The 24,474-nt window shown below is 27.9% G+C and overlaps 1 protein-coding gene across 1 annotated transcript; it reads left to right on the plus strand.

Annotated features, from left to right (window-relative positions):
• The first annotated feature begins 1,838 nt into the window (after positions 1-1,838).
• Positions 1,839-20,168, plus strand: LOC135958182 (proteoglycan 4). Its single transcript, XM_065509060.1, has 5 exons — positions 1,839-2,235; positions 6,272-6,424; positions 15,781-19,694; positions 19,758-19,848; positions 19,910-20,168. Exons 1-5 carry the CDS (start codon positions 1,924-1,926, stop codon positions 19,973-19,975), a joined length of 4,536 nt encoding a protein of 1,511 aa, XP_065365132.1. The 5' UTR covers positions 1,839-1,923; the 3' UTR covers positions 19,976-20,168.
• Positions 20,169-24,474: the final 4,306 nt, after the last annotated feature.

A 24,474-nucleotide genomic window follows, 5' to 3' on the forward strand; every position in this document is an offset into this window, starting at 1 on the left:
ATGTATTTTACTTTCTTAAGTTCATTTAAAATTGTTCTACGCCATGTATTTTTTGGACAACCGTATCACCGACTTCTTGGGGATTCGATTTTAAATCGGCACTTGTAACGCTATCAATAGGTTTACGGAGAGTATGTCCATATCCATTTTCTTCTTGTTATTTAATGAACTATTGGTTCTTCACCATTCGATTTACCAGGCTTTTACTGTATTTTTAAAAAACGATTTTCCCTTACTATTCGTTATATCGAAATATAAAAAAGTCCCAGACAGATCCAGAAATAAATTTATATTTATTGAATATAAACGTAAATTTAAAAACATAGCAAGTTGGTAAAACAATTTCAGCAACTGTTTGATTAACTGGCCAAGTGGTATACCAAAGTTATTAAAATTTTAGGTTTTTGATAAAGTAACAAAATGTGAAAAGTAAAAGTAGTCCAATTTGCCTTTATATCACATCTATATATTTCAACAATTAATATTATAAAAGTTTAGGTCCTGCTTTATGTATATGCCAAATTTCAAAAAGCTGAGCTAAATACTTTAGAAATTCTATACGTTTTAAAATTTACTTAATTCGTAAGATAATTAATATTACGTATACGTCTTGGATTTTCCAACAAATGCTGCGTAACTTAATATTTAATTCAAATAAAAAATAATATCACGTATACGTCTAAGGGGTATTTTGTTAAATTAAAGTAAACGTTTATTAAGTTTTTGAGATTAAAAAAACTCTTAATAATTCTTGATTAAACAATAAGTCTTGATTAAACAAATTTCTACAAAATTTGTTTAACAAAATTCATAATATGAAAATGTTGTTTCGTAAATCCTTTAAGTTTTCCTAATAACAATTTATCTTAATAGTTTGTAGCCCTTTAATGCTTAACTTTATTTAAAGGTTTCTTTAAATATAATTCCCAATACAAAAGCTTAAGTTTTAATCATTTTAGAAAAATTAAAATAAATTTCTTTACCTTAATTTCATTTAAAATAAGCTTACTTACATTATTACAGAATTTTTGCTGACTAGACATAACAGGGTGTTGAAATATAAGCTGTAATAAACATAAAATTTAACAAAAATAATAAGGAAGTTCAAAAAAATTAAAAGAAAAGCTGATTTAAAACCGCAAATGTAAAATTTTTGGCCAAATTGTTAAGAAAAAATAACCTTAAAACACTTAAAAATTAAAAAAATATAAAAATTTCAAAAGTTTTACCTGTCTGCTATAAAAAAACCTTTAAAGAATTAATAAAATTTACCTTCTTTTATCTTGTTCTTAAAATATAACGATTTTTTGTTTGACTCATAAAATAAAAAGTACTTATTATAGCATCAAAGGAATTAAATCCTTTCATTTTATCTTTTCCCCCCACATACTTGAGCTTATTTGACAACATTTTATTGACATTTCTATTTAGCAAACAACGCCAAGACATAATTAGAACATCGTTATACTTGAAAACAGACACAGTCTCATGTACAAAAACAAAACAACGAAAAAAAACTACACAAACACTTTATAAAACGCACAGCAATTAAAGTTAATTTTATAATTTAAAATTAAAGCTCCTTAAGGGAAAAATCTCTCCGTCTCTCTTTAACTTACATCACAACATACACACTAAACTAACAGTTTATAAACAATAATATACACACAAACAAACACCCACTCTTACATACAGACATACGTACACTTGACTTTAAAGAGCGCGCCTTTTAATTGAGTCGACATCAATAAAAATCATAACAATGTTTTTGTTTGGTTTTTATACACTGCGTTATTTTGTTGTCTGTTTTAATTTGATTTAATTACATTGCAGATGGATATAAATGATAGTGGAACAACATGTAAAAAAACCATAACAACGAAGTCAACTACAACATCAATAGCAGCAACAACAGCAACAGCAATGGGTGATGGGGTCATTGCAGAAACCAAATATGATACCAACATGTCGTCGAGAAACATTAGCAACACAACGGGCACCGTCAAAAGAGCGCCACCTTTAAAAGCCACTGCCACCACACACTCCAGCACCTTGGTCAGCAGTTGTAGCAGCAGTACCGGTGGCATTGGTGTGGCCGATATGTCCACCACCTTTAAGGGAGCCTCAACACTGTGCACACCCTCTACGCCACGCATCGAATTGAGTCGTGCTTCATCATCGTCGCACCATGAGGAAGATAGTCGTGATAGCAGTCCGGAAAATGTCTTTGAACAGGTGATTTATGTAAAAAAAAACAAAGTAGAACAAATGTATTATTTTAATGTTTTAATGTAAAGTAAATTATATATGTAGTCATAGTAGACTTAGAATAGTATAAAGTTTAGCTGTTAAAAGGATTTCTGTGTAGAAATTATTATCATATCATTATGTATTCTTATGGTGAGGGGGAGTGTAATATATAAAAAAAGGAATTAATTCAGTAAAGTCATGGGGACATTTAACAAACAGAATTTAATTTGAAATTCAACGAAAAAAAGGACTTTGTGGGAATTATCATGTAAGAACTGTTAGTGAGTTCGTTTTTAAAAACAAAATTTTAATAATTTTAAAAACTTAAAATTTTTCTAGCGATAAACTACTTTAGTACTAAAGCAATTTAGTACTAAAGTATTTTAGTACTAAAGCAATTTAGTACTAAAGTATTTTAGTACTAAAGCAATTTAGTACTAAAGTATTTTAGTACTAAAGCAATTTAGTACTAAAGTATTTTAGTACTAAATATATTTAGTACTAAATATATTTAGTACTAAATATATTTAGTACTAAATATATTTAGTACTAAACCAATTTAGTACTAAACCAAGTTAGTACTAAACCAATCTAGTACTAAGTCAATTTAGTACTAAACCAATTTAGTACTAAACCAAATTAATACTTAACCAATTTAGTACTAAACCAATTTAGTACTAAGTCAATTTAGTACTAAAACAATTTAGTACTAAACCAATTTAGTACGAAACCAATTTAGTACTAAACCAATTTAGTACTAAGTCAATTTAGTACTAAACCAATTTAGTACTAAGTCAATTTAGTACTAAAACAATTTAGTACTAAACCAATTTAGTACGAAACCAATTTAGTACTAAACCAATTTAGTACTAAGTCAATTTAGTACTAAAACAATTTAGTACTAAACCAATTTAGTACTAAACCAATTTAGTACTAAACCAAGTTAGTACTAATTCAATTTAGTACTAAACCAAGTTAGTACTAATTCAATTTAGTACTAAACCAATTTAGTACGAAACTAATTTAGTACTAAACCAATTTAGTACTAATTCAATTTAGTACTAAACCAATTTAGTACTAATTCAATTTAGTACTTCAATTTAATACTAATTCAATTTAGTACTAAACCAATTTAGTACTAAACCAATTTAGTACTAAACCAATTTAGTACTAAACCAATTTAGTACTAAACCAATTTAGTACTAAGTCAATTAAGTTCTAATTCAATTTAGTATTAATTCAATTTAGTACTAAACCAATTTAGTACTAAGTCAATTTAGTACTAAGTCAATTTAGTACTAAACCAATTTAGTACTAAATCAATTTAGTACTAAACCAATTGAGTACTAATTCAATTTAGTACTAATTCAATTTAGTACTAAACCAATTTAGTACTAAACCAATTTAGTACTAAACCAATTTAGTACTAAGTCAATTTAGTTCTAATTCAATTTAGTATTAATTCAATTTAGTACTAAACCAATTTAGTACTAAGTCAATTTAGTACTAAACCAATTTAGTACTAAACCAATTTAGTACTTAGTTAACCAATAATAAATAATTCGTTCTAAATTTTAATATAAATTAATGAAATATGTTTGAAATTTGTTATCGATATTAAATCGATAGAAAATCGAATTATTAAAATCAATCAACATTGAGGAAAAAATCTTAATTTTTCATAACGATATTAGCAGCCATAAGCATGCATCGTTTATTCATGAAACTTTCTATATATGAAATATTAAAAAAAATATTGAAATATTTTACCCTACCCATTTTCTTAAAACACTCTACTGAATTAATTCTTTCAAATGCTCTCATTTTGTACATTAAAGTAGCAGTTTATGTCTTCTTTTGTTCCATTAATTTAATATTTAAAGTATAAATTCTTAATATTCTTTAGTTTTTCTTAACACATATTTGCTTTCCAACACATCTTTCTTTGGCAATTTCCCGTTTAAGTTTTTTTTTATCAGTTCTATATTATTTTTTTGTTATTGTGCTCACACTTTGAATTTTTCCAATTTCCATAATTTATAATGGTTTGAGGGAATGTAACAAAGAATATTGTCTGTGTGTCTTCTGTTCTTATTTATGTTTTTATCTCTTTGATTTATGTGTGTAAGTAAGTTAGTGTGTTTTCAGCAAATCAATTCTCAGCACTTTTACTTTCTGTTGTTTTATTCTTGATTTTTTATTTTGTTGTACATTATTTCTTTTTCTTTCCATTTTTTTTTACTCGCAACTAATATTAACCCAGTTAATATAACAATCCTATAATTTAATACCACTCCCCCCCATAAACAACCCAGTCTTACTACTATTTAAAACAACCATTCAGTCAGCCACCCACAATCACATACAAATTTTCATACCAACATGCAAACATTCACACTCATCTTGGTTTTACAATTCTTCCTCTTCTAAATAATAAAAACTAAACTAAACCAAACTGCATGTGAGAGAAGAAGAAGAAAAAAAAAGAAAACAACAACAGCAAAATCAGACAAGAGTTTGAAAGGAAGGGAATGAATGAAAACAAGAAACAAAGTGTTGTATTTAATTTTGAAAGGTTGTATTTGATACGTATTACATCGACGTCATACATTTAACTCTTTAAAAATTTATTTTTTTTTAGTGAAAAATAGGGTGTCGCTTTAGAATTGTGATAACAGAATTATTAAAATTTGATTAATAATAGAAAAAAATAATAATGATTAGAAATGTTTAACAGTTATTCTAAATTAAATGAAATTCTCAGCAAATATTTGCAAAACTTGTTTAATTTCCAAAATAAATTACAAAATTTTCCAGGGATTTAAAAGTTTTATATTCAAGGCATTGAAATATTTCAGGAAAATTTTATTTTTACAAAATTACTGAAAAAAATTCGTCATAAATTCATAAAATTGTATAAAAATTCAAATAAATTTACAGGGATTTATAAGTTTTATATAATATTCAAAACATTAGATGACTAGATGTTTAGATATTTCCAAAAAAATTTAGTTTTTAAAAAAATGCTTGAAAACTTCCTACATAAATTATAAATCAAATCATCCTTTTATAAAATCTGCTACAAATTCATAAAATTTTCCAGGGATTTACTATGGAATGACTAATATTTCACAAAAAAATTAATTTCACAAAATTGCTTGCAAAATCTCTCCATAAATTCTAAATCAAATCATGTTTTAATAAATTTCTCATACATTTTCTATCATACATACCAAACACACATTTCGTCCTTCATTTTAAACTAAAAATGTCATTTAACATCAAAAATCTATTTAAATCCCTCTCAAAGCTGCTCAAAATTAACAAAGAAAACAAAAAGTATGAAAAGAGAACAAAAAAAGAGCAACAACTATGATTAAATTGTCAACAAAAACGTACAAAAAAAAAACAAGTACTGCACTTAAAACCCCCGTTACTTAGTATTAGTATTGGTGTGTGTGTGTGAGCTAAAGTGTTTTTGAGTTTTTGCGTATGAAAAAATTTCCCCCAAAATTGACACTTTTCAAAAGGAAAATGGCCAAGAAAACAAACACTTGTCACACAATTGCATTGATTGACATTTCTTATTTGTTTGTTTGTTTTGATAGCTTTTGAAGCTGTAACAATAGTACATACTTACATAGTTTTAGAAAATTAAGTTTTAGTTTTTGTTTTACATTTTTAACAAATACAAAATACTAAATAAGAAACATACAAAATTTAATTTTAATATAAAACTTATTTTGTGTATTTCTTTGCTTTCTCGTTTATTTTTTTTTGTATGTGCAAAACTGCTGGATGGTTTCTTTTTTTTTTTTGGTTATACTAACAAAATTGTTTGATTTTTTTTTTGTTAAAACACAAAATTTGCTTTTTTGCAAATTTGTATTCCCTCCCCCCATTTTTTTCTCTCCCGAATTGATGTTGTTTATTTATGTATTGAAAAAAAAAAACACAAAATTGATTTTTGTAAAAACAAAAAAAAAAAAACTGGCAAAAAACAAAAACTAATTATGAAAAGGTGGGCACTGGCACCCTACAGGAAACATTGGATATGGGTTTTCGTGAGGAAGGTGCATTGGAATTGCGTAGCTCAACGGAGGAATTATATTTTATGGATCCGGCTCAGAAAAAGGAAGAAGAAGCTAAAATGCAACAGCAGCAACAACAACAGGTGAGTTGAAACATAATTAATTTTTTAATGTTAAAAATATATATAGAAATTTGGTACTAAATTTGTTTAGTGTCAAACTAATTTAGTACTAAACCAATATAGTACTGAACAAATTTATACCGATGTAGTACTAAATCTATTTAGTACTAAACCAATTTAGTACTAAACAAATGTAGTACTAAACAAATGTAGTACTAAATAAATTTAGTACTAAACCTATTTTGTGCTAAACTAATTTAGTGCTAAACCAATTTAGTACTAAACCAATTTAGTACTAAACGAATATAGTACTAAACCAATTTAGTACTAAACAAATTTAGTACTAAACCAATTTAGTACTAAACTAATTTTGCAATTTAGTACTAAACCAATTTAGTAATTAATCAATTTAGTACTAAACCAACATAGTACTAAACCAATTTAGTACAAAACCAATTTAGCACTAAACCAATTTAGTACTAAACCAACTTAGTACTAAACCAACTTAGTACTAAACCAATATAGTACTAAACCAAATTAGTACTAAACTAATTTTGTACTAAATAAAAAAATAAATTTAGTACTAAACTAATTTAGTATATTTAATAATTAAACAAATTTAGTACTAAAAAAATTTAGAACCAATTTAGTACTAAACCAATTTAGTACTAAACGAATTTAGTACTAAATCAATTTATGACTAAACCAACTTAGTTCTAAACCAATTTGGTACTAATTAAAACAAATTTAGTACTAAACCAAGTTAGTTCTAAACCAATTTAGTACTAAACCAATTTAGTACCAAACCAATTTGGTACTAAGCAAATTTAGTACTAAACAAATTTAGTACTAAACATATTTAGTACTATACTAATTTAGTACTAAATAAATATAGTACTAAACCAATTTAGTACTAATTAAATTTAGTACTAAACCAATTTAGTTTAGAACCAATTTGGTACTAAACCAAATTAGTACTAACTGAATTTAGTACTTAACCACTTTAGTACTAAACCAATATAGTACTAAACCAATTTAGTTCTAAACCAATTTAGTACTAAACCAATTTAGTACTAAACCAATTTAGTACTAAACCAATTTAGTACTAAACAAATTTAGTACTAAACATATTTAGTACTAAATAAATTTATTACTAAACCAATTTATTACTAAACAAATTTAGTACCAAACCAATTTAGTACTAAACCAAACAAGTTTAGCACTAAACCAAATAAATTTAGTACTAAACTAATTTAGTACTTGATAAATTTAATACTAAACAAATTTATTACTAAACAAATTTAGTATTAAAAAAAGTACTAAATTTTTTAGTAGTTGGACTTATTCTTTTTAGTACTAAAATTTGTTTAGAATTTAATTTATGTATTTCCCAAATTTGGTAAACTTTGTGCAATTTCAAACTTTTCTTTTGATTTTCCCCCCTTTGAGCTGTGCTATATTTTTTTAAAATAAAATATATTGTTAAATTATTTTGTTTTAAAACTCTTCTAACAGCCAGGGAAAACTCTTTATAATAATCAACCAAAAAATAAACTTTATTTAGTTTGTAACATAAAACATTGTAAATATTTATCCACATTTAGTTGATTTTCATTTAAACGAAAAAACCTTGAGCTACTGGGAATAAACCCAAACTTAATTGAAAATTGTTTTTAAACAAAAACAACAACTACAAAAAAGAAATGCATTAAATGTGTAAAACCTGCAACAAGATATAATTATATTATCGCAAGCTTTCAAATTCTCTCTCTCCTTCTCTTTCGCTCAGTCATTGTACTAATTGTAAATATGAAAAAAAAAATAAAATCATCCAAAAAGTTAAACATTGCAAAAAAAAATTCAAAAGTAATAATGATTTACATAGACACAATGTGGCAAAGTGTTGAGTGAGTGGGAAACATAAAATAAATATTCTGCAAACCAAACTGGTGCAGTGAAACCACAGACTCCCTCCCATCCTCATTCCAATACATGCGACATTTACACGTAAATATTTTAATAATAAATTTTCACTATAAATGGGTGTTGCAAACATTAAAGTTAACACAAACAATTTGTTTAAATTTATATTTTTTCAAATAATATTACGCCCTACATACCCCTATTTAATAACCGGGTTTTTCGTTTGTTTTATTCCTTGAATACCCTAATTTTTTTCGTGTTAGTGTTTATGTTTGTGTGAACAAAAAAAAAATATGTATGGATTTATTGAATAGTTTGCTAAAAAGCAATATGTATGAAAAACAACAACAGCAAAAATGAAAACTAACTGTAACGTCAATTGTCATATTTGTTACATTCCCTCTCTGGCTCTTACTGGTTCCCTCACACTCATTCTGCTTGTTCTTATTTTGTGGTGTTATCTACAGGGATGGGTATTTGTAATTGTTTTAGATAAATTAATGTGATATTAATCGTAAATAAGGAATTTGAAATTAAATTTGTCTATATTCGTTTAGCATTCATAAATCACTATTTAAATGTAGAAAAATATAAAATTTTTATGAATTTAAAAAACTTAACGAAACTTTATTTTCTAAAACAAAAGTTTTTGAAACTAAATTCTTTTATATTCGTTTAGATTTGATAATACACCATTCAAATCTAGAAATAAATTTAGTATATGAGAATTAAAAAAACTTAACGAAACTTTATTTTCTAAACCAAACGTTTTAGAAACTAAATTCTGTTATATTCGTTTAGCATTAATAATTCGATATTTAAATCAAGAATATTTTTAGTTTTTGAGAGTTTAAAAAACTTAACGAAACTTTATTTCCTGAACCAAACGTTTGTGAAACTAAATTCTTTTATATTCGTTTAGCATTAATAATTCGATATTTAAATCAAGAAATATTTTTAGTTTTTGAGAATTTAAAAAACTTAACGAAACTTTATTTTCTAAACCAAACGTTTTAGAAACGAAATTCTTTTATATTCGTTTAGCATTAATAATTCGATATTTAAATCAAGAAATATTTTTATTTTTTGAGAATATAAAAAACTTAACGAAACTTTATTTTCTAAACCAATAGTATTTGAAACAAAATTATTTTATATTCGTTCAGCATTCAAAATTCGCTATTTAAATCTAGAAAAAAATTTAGTTTTTGAGAATTTAAAAAAACTTAACGAAACTTTATTTTCTAAACCAAAAGTATTTGAAACAAAATTCTTTTATATTCGTTAGGCATTAATAAGTTTCTATTTAAATCTAGAAAAATGTTTAGTTTTTGAGAGTTTAAAAAACTTAACGAAACTTTATTTTCTAAACCAAAAGTTTTTGAAACTAAACTCTTTTACATTCGTTAAGCATTAATAAGTTTCTATTTAAATCTAGAAAAAAGTTTAGTTTTTGAGAGTTTAAAAAACTTAACGAAACTTTATTTTCTAAACCAAAAGTAGTTGAAACAAAATTATTTTATATTCGTTAAGCATTAATAAGTTTTTATTTAAATCTAGAAAAATTTTAGTTTTTGAGAATTTAAAAAAACTTAACGAAACTTTATTTTCTAAACCAAAAGTATTTGAAACAAAATTCTTTTATAATCGTTTAGCATTATTAATTCACTATTTAAATCTATAAAAAATTTTAGTGTTTAAGAATTTTAAAAACTTAACGAAACTTTATTTTCTGAACTAAATGTTTTCGACTAAAAAATTTTATATATTAATTTAGCGTTTTTAAAATAGTATTTAAATCTAGTTAAATAATTTGTTTTTTTGAATTTAAAAAACTTAACGAAACTTTATTTTCTAAACCGGAAGTATTTGAAACTAAATTTTACTTTATTTTCTTAGGTTTAATAAGCTTTTATATAAATCTAGAAAAATATTTAATTTTTGAGCATTAAAAAATCTTAACGAAACTTTATTTTTTAAACCAAACACATTTTACTAAAAATTTTGCCATATTATTTGAGCATTAATAAGTCTGAATTTAAATTAAGAGAAATTTTAGGTTTTTGAGAATTTTAAAAAACTTAACTTAACTAAAAAATATTAAAATGTGTTGATTTACCATCCTTGCTTTATGACATTAATGTCATTCATTGATTTTATAGTTTGACTAAAGAGTATGAGTGAATGTGTGTGTGTGTGATGTGACAATTTAAAATGATGAGAAAAAAACTAGAGAAACTGCAAAAAAAAAACTGTTGCTATTGTCGGGGAGAATTGAATATGAATTAGAAAATTCAATACTAGTTGAAAATGTTATTAAATGATTGGCGAATAGACAAGATGACAGAAAACTGACTCAATGACAAACAGAAATTGTAACATATCTGTATGTAGATAAATATGACATATACAAATAAACAAACAAAATGTTCGCTAATATCCAAGAATGTAAGGAAAATGCTAATTAATTGTTTAAGTTCAGAAATGATTTTAAATTTCAGGGATTTTATATTAAATTTCCGTTTCTTTTTTTTTGTTAAATTCTTTTTAAAAGTTTTCCTTTGCTCTTTGGCTGTCATGTAGTTTTCTTGGTATTTTTAAAATTTCTTGGAAACTTTTAATGCTTTTCATTTCCGTAAGAAACTTCACTCATACCTGATCAATTAAGCTTTTTATGTGTGATGCATTAAAATAATGTGTTTTCAAATTTCTCAGTGTGTTGTGTGTTTCTGCTGCTGACCTAGAATAAATACATATCAAAAAGTTATTTAATCTTTTCTTTTTTTTCTTGATATAATGACAAGCTAACATTGTGGTTTCTTTTCGTTGGGAATATAAAGAAAACATGTTATATTTAATAAAGTTTTAGACAAGTAAATAGGAAACTAAAAAGCATATGAAGGCCATCAAATGTTTTAAAGTAGAGAAAAATTCAATTTGGTTGAAGTATTCGAAGCAATGGGGTCAAAAAGCTTTAAATATATTAAGGAGATGGGAAAATATTGTTTTAAATTGCTGGAGAATTTTAGAAAAATTTAACATTTCACTTTTATTCTCAGTTCTTTAAACTAATTAAAGCAAAATCAATGAAAATCTTACTTTAGTTGAATTTTTTCAATGACGTATGATTAATATTAAGTTATTTTCCTATGAAATTCACATTAATTATACGCTGGGTATGACAAACGAAATAAATTTAAAATTTGTTTGGCATAAAATTCCTAGATTTCCTTTAAATAAAACAAATATTTACACATTTTTCATACTAAATTTCTAAAAATTTTAACAAATTCTCTATTTTTACTCTATTTTTCATAAAATATCTACAAATTTTCCAAAAAAATTATTGAAAATCTAAATTTAGTTGAATTTTTTAAATGACGTATGATTAATATTAATTTATTTTCCTACCAAATTCTCATTAATCATACGCTGAGTATGACAACCGAAATAAATTTAAAATTTTTTGCCATAAAATTCGTAGATTTCCTTTAAATGTCACAAATATTTACAAATTTTGTATATAAAATTTATTTTTTTTTAATAAATATTGAAAATTTTACTTTTATTTCCAGTTTTTTAAACTTAAATTTTAAATAAATATTGAAAATCTTACTTTAGTTGAATTTTTTCAATGACGTATGATTAATATTAATTTATTTTCCTACCAAATTCACATTAATCATACGTTCAGTATTACAATGCAAATAAATAAAAATTATTTTGCCATTAAATTCTTATTATTCTAACAAATTCTCTTTGACTGATTTTAAATAGTTTTTAAGTTTTAAGTATGAAATTGATTTTGTTTTGTTTCTGTCTCTGTAACTGACCTGTTTAAATACATAATATAACAACAACAAAAACATTAACATTTACTAAAAGGAATTAATCCAACAACAATACTTTCTACTAATATCAAGCTTTTTTAATTTTTTTTTTTATTTTCTATTATTTCAAACGTTCTCATTTTTGAAAAAGAAAATCAAAAATGGAAAACTACATTTGCTTGTGCTATATTCAGTTAATGGAAACCGGTAAAAACAAAAGCCAACAACCACACCAAAAAAAAAAACTAGAAAAAAGAAACACTATACATTACAAAAACAAAACAAAAAAAAAACATAAACATGCAAGGCATAAATGTGTGTCTCTCTCTTGATGCATAAACATGCATACTAACTAGTATGTAGGTTTATGTGTGGGCTTTCTTTTGTTTTTACTATTACAAAAACAACACTCACAAAAATAAACACCTTGAATGACATCAGGTTTTAACTTGTTGCATAAGTTATCATTTTGACACATTCACACACTTCCTTACATTCCCACATACATTATGTTTAATAGGCTCTCCCTTTTTACTCCCAAAAAATAAAATTCATAACGGTTTTACAGCAATGTTTACCAAATGCCTCTATTTAATAAGTAAAGCTGCCATATTGGTTTTTCTTACACCCCGGGAAATTAGTGTTACCAACTGCATTATTAATGATTAAAGGAAAATAGTAAAGAAAAACGCAAATTTAATTTAGGAAAGTGGTAACAAACAATATTTTTCATAATATCTAAAGAAAATTTATGGAAATATATAAATATATCTTTTAAAAGAAATTTTTTTAAAAATTTTTCATTATATTGACTTAATAATGTTTATAAATTTGAGTTTTTCTTATAAATATTGTTTTGGGAAACCCATAAATCTGGTTTATACCTAAAAATAACATAAGTATTACTCTGCCATACAAACTAAATGTATATTTTTTAGTTTTTCATTTATAATTTTTTGTTTTTTTATTAAGTATGTCAAACTCAGTTTGATGTAATTGTTAAGTGCAATAGACAAATACAGGCAGAACTCTAACAAATAGGACAACTGGAAAGAGGGAAGAGTAATAATAAATAGAAAAATAATTTTGCCAACAACTTTTAATTTGTGTACTTAATATACATACATATATTCTAATTAAAAGTTAATTTTTTTATGTCCACTGATTTAAAAATAAGCAAATTAAGATCGAAAGTGACAGATAGTATAATATATACCAGACATTTTTATATCCTTCACCTTCGTGGGAAGGGTATATATAAGTTTCTGGATATTCTGGATCCTTATAGATAGCGGAGTCGATTAAGCCATGTCCGTCTATCTGTCTGTCCGTCCGTCCGTCTGTTGCAATCAATTTTCTGAAGACCCAAGATATCTTCGGGTTCCAAATCTTCAATAATTCTGTCAGACATGCTTTCGAGATTTCCTTTCCTTTCCTATTTAAAATCAGCAAAATCGGTCCACAAATGGCTGAGATATGAGGAAAAAAACAGGACAACCTCGATTTTTGACCTATATCTGGATTACTAAGTCATTAATATAGACAATATGGATATCTAATGATTTGCAACGACGTATATAAGTTGGACCTACAATGGATCAAAATTCGCTAAAATATTTTTTAACCCGATTTTTTTTTTCACCAAAAAAAGTTTTTTGAAATTTAAAAAAAAAAAAAAAAATTTACAATTAAAATAAAATTTTGAATTTAAAAAAAAAATTTGAAATTAAAAAAAAAAATTGAAATCTAAAAAAAAAATTTGAATTTTAAAAAATTTATAATAACAATTAGAAAAAAAAAATTTACCTAAAAATATTTAAAATTTGTATTTTGAAGTATAATTTGGTGAAGGATATATAAGATTCGACACAGCCGAATATAGCTCTCTTACTTGTTTTTATTCGAAAGATCAATAATATTTGAAAATAATATCGGGAATATGGCCACCTACTGTTTTAAACATTATTTTTGAAATTTAAAAAATAAAATAAAATTTAAAATAACAATTCGAAAAAAAAAAGTCCAAAAAATTTAAAAAAAACTATAACATAGCTCTCTTACTTGTTTTTATTCGAAAGATCAATACATTGCATTAATATTTGAAAATTAAATGAAATTAAATGTTTTATTTAAAATTGTCTCTATTGATTGCAAAAACTCTTTAATAAATAAAACTTGTTGCTGAAAAGCAAATAAAACATATTTGTTTATCTTTCACACACATGATAAATAACCTCATAAGTTATTTAAATATTCATAAATACATAAATTCATGTTTAATTCATAGTAAATATGTATATAAATTTAAATCAACACAACACATTACGCTTTAAATAAATAGGGAAAGAAAGCAAACAAAAACGCCTTAAATAAGGAAAATTTTGAGGAGTTTCCTTCCTGAAAACATTCTTGCTTTCTTTAAAACACACACAGTATTTAGAAAATAAATAATCAAGCATTCAAACAATGTCAACATTACTGACATTTCCCTTTATTTATGCTTATACATTTTAATACGCACACACACACATCTAAACATACATACATTTTTAATAATCAAAAGTATTCATTTAATACTAAACAACAAACATATCTACACACTCTCTCCAGCAATGACAACTCTGTTTATTATGATAACATAGACATTAATATAAATATGTTTTTCTACACAACAGACACAAATGTTAACTATACATCCACACACACATACTATATACACAACTAAAAAGAAGAAGAAGATTTAATAACAAACATACATACATCCATACCTACATAAATTAAAGGAAAACAAAAATGGCTCCCACAGCCACCCTATATTTATACAGTAGAATACCGTTAGGGAAACCAAACACTGAGCAAAATAATTGATTGAGAATTAACAACAAACATACCTACATACATAAATTAAATGAGAACAAAAATTACTCTCCCAGCATCAGCTAATCAATGCTCATACAGTAAAATACCGTTAGAAATAACAAAACACTGAGCAAAATAATTGTTTTAAATGATTATTTGGTTAAAATTGTGTTAATTTTCATATAATTTCTTAAATTTAAGTAAATTTTTGGAATATTTTAAACATTATAAGCCATATCCTACTGTAATTTTGATTAAACATGAAGGATTATATAAAAAAATATACAAAAATACCTGTTATATGCATACAATTTATGATTTTAAAATAAACTAAGATTTTATTTTAAATAGTTGTTAATAGTTGTTGATGCTTTTCTTTTTATCTCATTCTTTTTAATTACCTGTATGTGTGAAACTAAACTAGAAACTATTTATGTAACATAAAACCAAAGAACTTTATTTTTTTTTTAATTTAGTTTACAACAAACGAAAACCTTTTAATAATAAACTTAAGGAAACAACTGGCATAATACTATAATTTAATTATGTTGTTAAAGCATGTTTTAATTAAAATAAAATTTAAAACTTTGGCAAATGCTAAACTTTAACTAAAACTGAGATTAAAAATTTTAATTTAATAAAAAATTATTAAACACTTTTCAACAAAATTGTTTAAGAAACAAATTTAACTCCTTTTAAAATATAAAGTTTTAACTTTAACTTAATATTTTAAATATTTGAACTAACATTTTTTCCCTTTTCCAGACTAAACGTGCCTCACCGCACATGTTCAAAATGGAAGATCATCAGTCCTATTTACAACAGCATCAACGTAAAGATTCCGCCAGTTCTGAGGTGGCCGCCTTACTTTGCATTTCGGGACGTACCAGCCGCATTTCCAGTGTCGGCAGTCAGGGTTCGGCCGTAAGTCGTCTGTCGGCCGTTTCCGGAGTTTCACGTTCTCCTTCGCCTCATCGCATGCTCTTGGAAACATCTTTCTGTGGACCCAAACCGGTGGAAGGCATTGGCGATGGTTCGGTGGGTACTGTGGTGGAAGCTCCTACAACAGCGGCTCTGCTGGAACAAGTTTTGTTGGCTCGTACTCGTGATCCTACACAAGCTATATTAGCCGAGGGCATAAAGTTGGAGTCATCGCCCAAGAAAAAACCTCCCACTTCGCTGACGAATGGTGATGCCAAGCTGACGGCCAAAATAAAAGCACAAAATCGTCCTGATACAGGAGCCATACAAAAGAGCACCATGGGAGCTCAGCGTAAATCTACCAAGAGTCCGGGCCAAATGATTGTGGGCAAAACACCCAGTGGCACGGAGTATATACGCATTAATCTCAAGCCTGATTTTATGTATGATGACAAAGGCATCGCCTCGAATGAGAAGGTGGTAGAGGCTTCCAACTCTTTGCAGCCCGTTTATGGTGCACGTACGCAAACCAAACCTGCCTCTTTAACACTAACGCAAAAAACGAAGGGTGAGAATTTGTTAACGCCCACCGCCAGTCCTAAGCCTACGCGTAAGGGCGAAGGCAGTCGTTCGCCTTCGCCCGCCACTGTTTCAGTGTCTCGAAAATCTTCATTCAGTTCTTTGTTTCGTTTTGGCGGCGGCAAAGATTCACCCGACTCGCCTCGAGATAGATCCAGGCCACGCAGCAAAAGCAAAGAACGTGGACAAACCCCACAATCACAGAATGCTACACCCAATAAACAGAAATCAGTATTGGCTATTTTTAAGCCGGGCAAACGTGGCAGTTCAGCCGGAGCCGAGGGCTCCAAAACCTCAAAATCTTCATCTCCCACAGATGCCCATGAAATGCAACAGCTGCAGTCCAGAAGCAAATCACATACCCCCGTGGTTACGGCCACGGGCTCCAGACCAAATAGTCGTCTTAAGTATTATGAAGATCCGGTAGAGGGTTATATACACATACCCCTGCATACTCCGCCCGAGGAGAAAGAAACCCGCAAATTATTGCAAAGCATACAACAGCTCAATGCTGAACCAGTAAGACCTCAAGCTACCGCAATAACCATGAGCGATTTAGAGTCAGCCGTAAAGAAACTGAAACCAGTGGCGGCACGCAAGAATTCCGGTTCCGAAACGTCTTCAGTAGTAATCACCCAAAAAGCTCAGCCGTTTCCCCTTAAACGCATCGAAAACCTAGATGCCATACATTCTCTGCCGCAAGAAGACACCAAAGAACGTACTTGGAGTTTGGAGGTAAATAGGCACAGCTCACAAGATTCCCAAGAGACGGTGGGTTCTGGGGAAAGTTATGTCAGTGCCATAAAAGTTTCCACACAACGATCCCACTTGGCCGAGGTTAAAGAACATGTGGTCAACGAAAATGGCATAGAAGCTGAAGCCGAAATACATCGTCTGCCTTCACAGGAGAGTACTACCAGTGCCGCTGAAGTGAGAGTAGTGGAAACCAAGGCTACCATCAACAGCTCAGCTGTGGCAGATGACACGGCCGCCAAGGAGAGAAGAAGATTAATGTTTGCCACTCGTGTGGGTTCTGGCAGTCAAGAGCAAATATTCGCCACGCAATTTAGTATATCCAAAACCGAAAGTATCTCTAGTCACATGTCGGAACAAACTCAGGACACCTTGTCCGAGTCCACCACGGAAAATTTACGCAGACAAAATACTGTTATTAAAAAGTCTCCCGAAGATGTGGTAGAGCCAGCAGTCCTCGAAAGAAAGGATTCTTTTAAAAAACAACCCCAAGCCATAGCACAAATTGAAGAGCAAAGGGAAATCTTTCACAAATCCGAAACGAAAGAGTCCTTGAGAAGAGAAGAAACCATGGAAAGACAGATTACTGTGCGCAAGAAGTCGGTGTCAACTTCGGAAGATGAAAAGGTAAAACCCTTAGCAACCAGCCAGCCACCCGTGGTAATGAGAAGAAAGCCTTCCGGGGGGACAGGAATAGCAATAGCAGCAGAAGAAAAACACAGATACCAGTCAAGATCTACATCAGAAGATGACATTGAGGTGGCCACCGCCAATCACAGACACTCTAGATATTTGGAAAATTTTGATGTGCGCAAGAAATATCATGAAAATATTCCAGGAGTGGCACGTAAACCACGCAAACAGAGTGGTGCGGCTGATGTAAACCCACCTGAAAGCAAATTACATGCACAAGATCAAACAAACAAAGAGCAATATCAACGTAAAGGAAAACCACAGCTGCCTCAACCACCACCACCCTCCACGGAACCCTCTCCTCTGCACACCCCATCTCCCTCGGTAGTAGAAGCTGCCTCCTCACCAACCTCTAGCCAGCACAGAAGTGAGCCACGCTCGCACTCACAATCACCAGTAGATAAAGCACGACAAACTCCCCCCAAGCCGCCTAGGACTTCCACACCCACAAGACGTTCTCAAACAGAATCACCCACTAACAAACCAAACACCACGGTGACACAGCACACAACCAGGAAACATCACACCCACATAGACAGATCATCGGTATTTTCCACCGACGAACCGGTGGAGTCATCGGAAAGTGAACGCGATTCCGATATGACGGCTCTGGAATCAAAACGACGCCATTTGGCCTTAAATGTGGGCTGCATAGAAGATCATGAGAGCACAGGCCTGGTATCCCAAGAATCCTTTGACGACGAGCTTCCCTATATACCTACCACTTTGCCTGAGGAAAAAGCCCAGGGTATAGCAATTATACCCATGAAGGAGAGAATCAACATGGAAGTCAAAACTTGCCCTTTAGATAGACCACGCTCTACAACACCCCTTAATCCCTCGCACTTGGAAGAATACATAGGCGGCGGCATAGGTGTTAATACACCAGACTCGCCGTTTGAATTTGCCGGCTCGGTGCCTGTAAGAGGAGAGAAATTGCGCATAAGTCTGCCTAGGAAAGACTCCAAAAAGGATGTGCAAAGTTCCAAGTCACCGCGGCGTGTTTCAAATGCCAGTGGCAAGTCATGGTTTGAGTTTGCCGAAGAGGGCCTTAGAGCCACCGCACATTTAGAACGCAAAGACTCTAATAAACAACTAATGCAACAACAGAAGCCACCACCTCCTCCTCCACCCACACAAATGGCCAAAAAACTACATACAGACACAATCGACACAAAAACCAAGACCACTTCAGCCAGTAAACCTCCGGTTACAACGCCCAAGGCTTCAACACAAAGAAAGTTATCGGGCCATTGGATTGATTTCGAAAATATACCCGAGAAAAGAAAACCTCCAAAGAAAATAACCACCTTACCACGGGACAGCATTAGCAGCTCCACCCAACATGCCCATGCACGTTCCTCCCAAGGCAAGACTTTGCCCACGGCCAACTGTACACGGTCACATGGCGCCACATTCACACAACACAAGCACTCACATCAGCAACAGCCGGATGTTACTGCTTCCACAATGTCGTCAGCAGATGGCTGTATGCCACACTATAACTATGTGAAACCGGAAGACTGTCAGTGTGAGTGTCATGAATCCAAAACCAAAGAAGCTCAATCAACATCTACAACAGAAACCTCCACAACTACAACGGCGGCCATAACACCAAACACAATCAACAATAATATTAATAATAATAAAGCACAAGGTGTGGACCTGTTGCCCAAAGGCGAGGACATGTTGCCGCTATTAAGTCAAGATTCTCATGAGGGCATAGAACCCAGGTAAAAAAGGAAAAGAAAAATACAATTCATGTTATGATATTCTAAACTTTATTTTTATTTTAGTGATTCTTCTCGGGAATATAGTTGTTATACGGATGATGAACTGGATTTGCCTACACGCAGCTCTAGTCGTTCCAAAAGTAGTTCTTCAAGAGTGAGTTTTGTGGCGGCTTTAATATGTGAATTTTTTGTTAATTTTGTTTTTTATTTTCCAGCTGGATGAGTTCCCGCGTCGTGATGCTGCTCATAGTCCACGTAATAAGAAATTTCCCGATAAATAGAAGTAAGTTTTTTTTTTAAAAAAATATGTTTTTAAAGCAAATGTTCCCAATTGTAATGGTATAGGAATTTAAACTAAATTGTTAGATGTTTTCCAAAATTAAATTTAAATTGTTAAGGGTTTTTTCCAATCAATATTAGATAAATTGTTAGTTAATTATAAATTAGTTGAATTTATTAAAATGGGTTTCAAAAAAGTTTTCTTCTGTATAATTTATCTACTTCTTTTGTTGGGTAAAACGAATTAGTTTAATGTTCTTGCAATATAGGAGTTTTGTTTAAACTCTTTCTCAAAAGTATTGAATGTTTATAACAATTTTTCTTCTATTGTTTATTTATACTTCAGTTTTAATAAATTTAAAGTAATTCTGATAGGTATTAAACCATTTTTTTATAAAAATGGCTTCATTTATTTGCATACACAAACATCGCTAAGATGAGACACTGTTTTAGCAATAACTGTAAATGTGGCCACACTACTTGGGTTATTCATTGGCAGGGATGGAAAAGTTGGTACTATAGTACTTTTTTTTAAAACCCTGTTTTAAAAGTGTAAACAATAGTCGGAATTTTGCAGTAGCGATTTTTTTCTGAAAATTTATATACTGTTAGGTTTTTATGGGTATTTTATTAAAAAAACTTTTAACTGATTAAATAATTACAAACAAGAATTTATTTACTCTTATATTACAAGAAAATTATGTATTTAAAATAAGATTATTTTTTTTTTGTTAAAACAACTAAACTGCCAGGCATTTGGTACATACAACAACAACACTAACTACTATATTATATAACTAAAATACATTTAAAACATATTACAAAACATTATACGTTATAAACAATAAATAAATTTTCTTACAAAATACAACAACTATAGCAATACTTAATACTAATTACATACAAAAAAACATACTTACAATACATATACGATTGTTTAAATATTAATTGTTTAATAATATTATTTGATCATATACAAATAATGAATACAACCAAAAAAAAAATCCATATTGAAAAAACTCTTAGATGTTTAAACAAAAATAAACTTTTAAAACAATAATAAACAATTTTTTTATAAGTGTGTTTAACTCAAACCCATTTTCTTTAAAATCAATCTGAAAGAAATTTAATATTTAAAGAAAAAACTATTAAATAAATGCTCATTTAATAAATGCCTAGATAGAATTTAATGTATTTAACAAAGAAAAAACAGAACCTTAAACAAATGCAGCCGTCAATCATAGAACAAAAGGTCATAGTGAATTTAAAGTAGAAGCATTTTCTTTAAATTGAGTTAAAAAATTGGATTTTTTTTTATATTTTAAAGCTACGCCAGATTGTTTTCAAATTGCAGAAAATTGTGTTAAACCAAGTTTAAACTGAAGTTTAATTTTGACAATTTCCTGAAATTAATAATAATTAATTAATATTTTTTTTTAAAAACAAGGCTGTTCCAAAATCTTATATATCCTTTTCCAAATTGTACTTTAAAATAAAAATTTTAAATATTTTTAGGTAAACAAAATTGAAAAAAAAATATTAAATTTTTTTTCAAAATTTTTTTTTAAAAATATTTAAAAAAAAATTTTAACGAAAATTTAAATACAAAATTTTAAGATTTTTTCAGGATCTTAAAAAATATTTGGTGTAGCTCATTTATTTTTTATTAATAAGAAATTTTATAAAAAAAACTCAAACCTAATTTCTCTCTTAAAAACTCAAAATTGGCAAGTGAATTGACTAATTAAGCATTAAACATTAAAAAAACATAAAATATTTGTAGATTGTTTAAAAGTATAAGAAAAAAATAAAAACAATTTTTTATAAGTTTCAAAAACCAAAAAAGGTTAGAAATTTTTCTAAACTCTTTTTGTTTTTTTAAAGGTAAACTTAATTATAGATTACCTTATAATTTAGTTAAAACCATTTTCTTCCCATTTTAATAATATTTAAAGATTTTTTACATACTTACTTAATAATAAAAAAAAGTAATAAAACCTAAGATGCCTCTTGTTTAGAAAAATATCTTTATATACATTAAAAAAACAAAAATTAACTACATACATATATATTTAAAACAAAATCCATCTATATATAATTTTTGTTAATTATTTCTTATACAGCTTTAGCTTAATTATTTTTCAGTTTTTAGTTTTCAATACAAACCATTTATTGTTATTAAACTTAAATTTAAACAAACATTTATATATTAAATCATATATTTAATATTTACATTTAAAAACCCACAAAATAATATAAAAAAATAATAATGAATTGTGTTGTTAAATATTGCATTTAAATCTTAAATAAAAACAAAAGAAAAATATTTCAAAATAAAACTTTTACTTTAAACACAAACAATATTAAAGAAACATAAATTTAAAAAAAAAATTGTTAAACATTTTATGACTTAATTAACGAAAATAAACGTCAAAATGCATAATTTCATATTTAAAACCACAAACAATAAAAACATAATGAAAATATTTATTAATTATAATAATAATATTCGTGAAAATCTCAACAAACAAAAAAAAAACAACATAAATTCAAAAAAAAACGAAAACCAAGCATTATGAATTTCATGCACACACTTTCATTATAATGGAATTTATTATGTATATTTAAACAAATGATATTTAAAAAAAAACAAAGGAAATAATTCCCCCTCCCCCCCAAATAAAAAATCAATAAAAAGTTTCATTGAAAATAAAATTTTAACAAAAGTGTCATTATTTTAACAGTTTCAAGATAAAAAATAAAACTCATAACCTTAAAAAAGAAGTTACTTAAATAAAAATAACCAGTGGTAACCTTAAAACTTGAATGACATACAACAAAGCTGCTGTAAATTTTTCAACGGCGTTGGGTAAGTATAAACGACTGCCAATGTATAAATAGTGAAGAGTAAATACATAGCAGTTCCTTGTAACTGTCACTGAGTTCAATAAAATCTAAACTTGTCAATTTATTTATTTCACAATTACAATTTAATTTTTAATGAATTGCATACAAAATGTTGGCAACATTGGTCTCTATTTACACATTTCCACTCTTTATTTAAATCTCTCTCATTACTAAATTGTCACTCAATTGCAACTGTTTTATTTTTCTCCTTCATTTTACCAACTCGTTGTAGGAGTTGCCAGAGTTTTAGGTAGAATATCTATGTTGGGAAAAAAATTTGCTGGTTTTTTAAAATTCTTAAAAATTGTACATATTTAAGTGATTAAAATGTATATAATTGTGAATTAATAAAGTAATGACAAGTTATTTAATCCAAAAATAATATCTACTATAGAATCTAAAGAACTTTAATTTTGTTTAAAAATAATTAAACATAAGGGGCAGGAAATGAGTCAATGAAACCGGTAGTTGGATTAAAAATTTATCAGGGTGCTATCTATTTTGTTTTTAGTTTTTATTTATATTTGAATGATTTAAATAGCAATAATTTGAAAGTAACAAAATAATCAATTGTTATTTACACCAAAAATTAACATAGAATCATAAAGTGTTTCGTTTTGCTTAGAAATAATTGCAAATTAGAGCAGATATGTCTGAGATATCGGTAGACACTTCTAGAATTTGTGTTGGTTTAAAACAATTATCAGGATGCTTGCTTCTGTAGGCTAGTTATTAGTGAGCCAGAGTCTGCCTCAGTTACTCTGTGGATTATTTTAATATTTTTAGAATCGTCTTCACTTAAAATTTGATCCTAAGAGTAACTAGCCCATTTTTATAGACTATTTTTTCAAATGATTCTAAGAATTCTGTATTTTCTAAGCACATGTTTAAGATAGAAATATATTATCAATGAAAATTTAAATAAAAAATCATATTTTTAACAAAAAAAATCTTCAAAAATAAATGCATTTTGGATTTGGAGAGTGGCAATATAATTATTTTAATATTTTTAGAATCGTCGTCATATAAGATTTAATCCTAGGAATAACAAGCCCACCCACTTTTATAGAAAATTTTTAAAAATATTTCAAAGAATTTAATATTTTCTTAGCAAATGCTTAATATAGAATTATGTTACGCAATATTTTACATATTTCTAAAGGAAATTAATATTTTCTAAGACAATTTATATGAAAAATCATATTTTTTACAAAAAAGTCCTTAAATCCTCAAAACATGACAAAATTACCAAAATTATGATGAAATTAGCAATTTGGTAACACTGACTCTCAGTCACTCTTCCTCTATGACAAAGAGAAAAAAGAGACTTGTTTATTTGCAGGATGAGAAAATGTAAACAAAACTGCATTTAAATAACAGTGATGTTAACTATTATAAAATAAAAAGGGAAACAAGAAAAACACTCAAAAAAGTAGAAAGTATTAAAATGGTAATAAAATAAATACTTTGTTTAAAATTTTAATTATAAACACCTAAAATATAAAGTAAAAATAAACATTTTCATTAAAAAAATACAATAAATAATAAAAAATTCTCAACAAATTGAGAAACCTCCTTAATTCTAATGACTGCT

Source organism: Calliphora vicina, chromosome 4 (genome assembly GCF_958450345.1).
Source record: "Calliphora vicina chromosome 4, idCalVici1.1, whole genome shotgun sequence".
Lineage (NCBI taxonomy): Eukaryota > Metazoa > Arthropoda > Insecta > Diptera > Calliphoridae > Calliphora > Calliphora vicina.

Excerpts from the sequence above, each read along its gene's own strand:
- LOC135958182 (XM_065509060.1), top strand. The coding sequence starts at position 1,924 with ATGGGTGATGGGGTCATTGCAGAAACCAAATATGATACCAACATGTCG. Across the intron at positions 2,236-6,271 it reads CGGAAAATGTCTTTGAACAG|GTGGGCACTGGCACCCTACA; the intron begins GTGATTTATGTA and ends AATTATGAAAAG. Across the intron at positions 19,695-19,757 it reads CATGAGGGCATAGAACCCAG|TGATTCTTCTCGGGAATATA; the intron begins GTAAAAAAGGAA and ends TTTTTATTTTAG.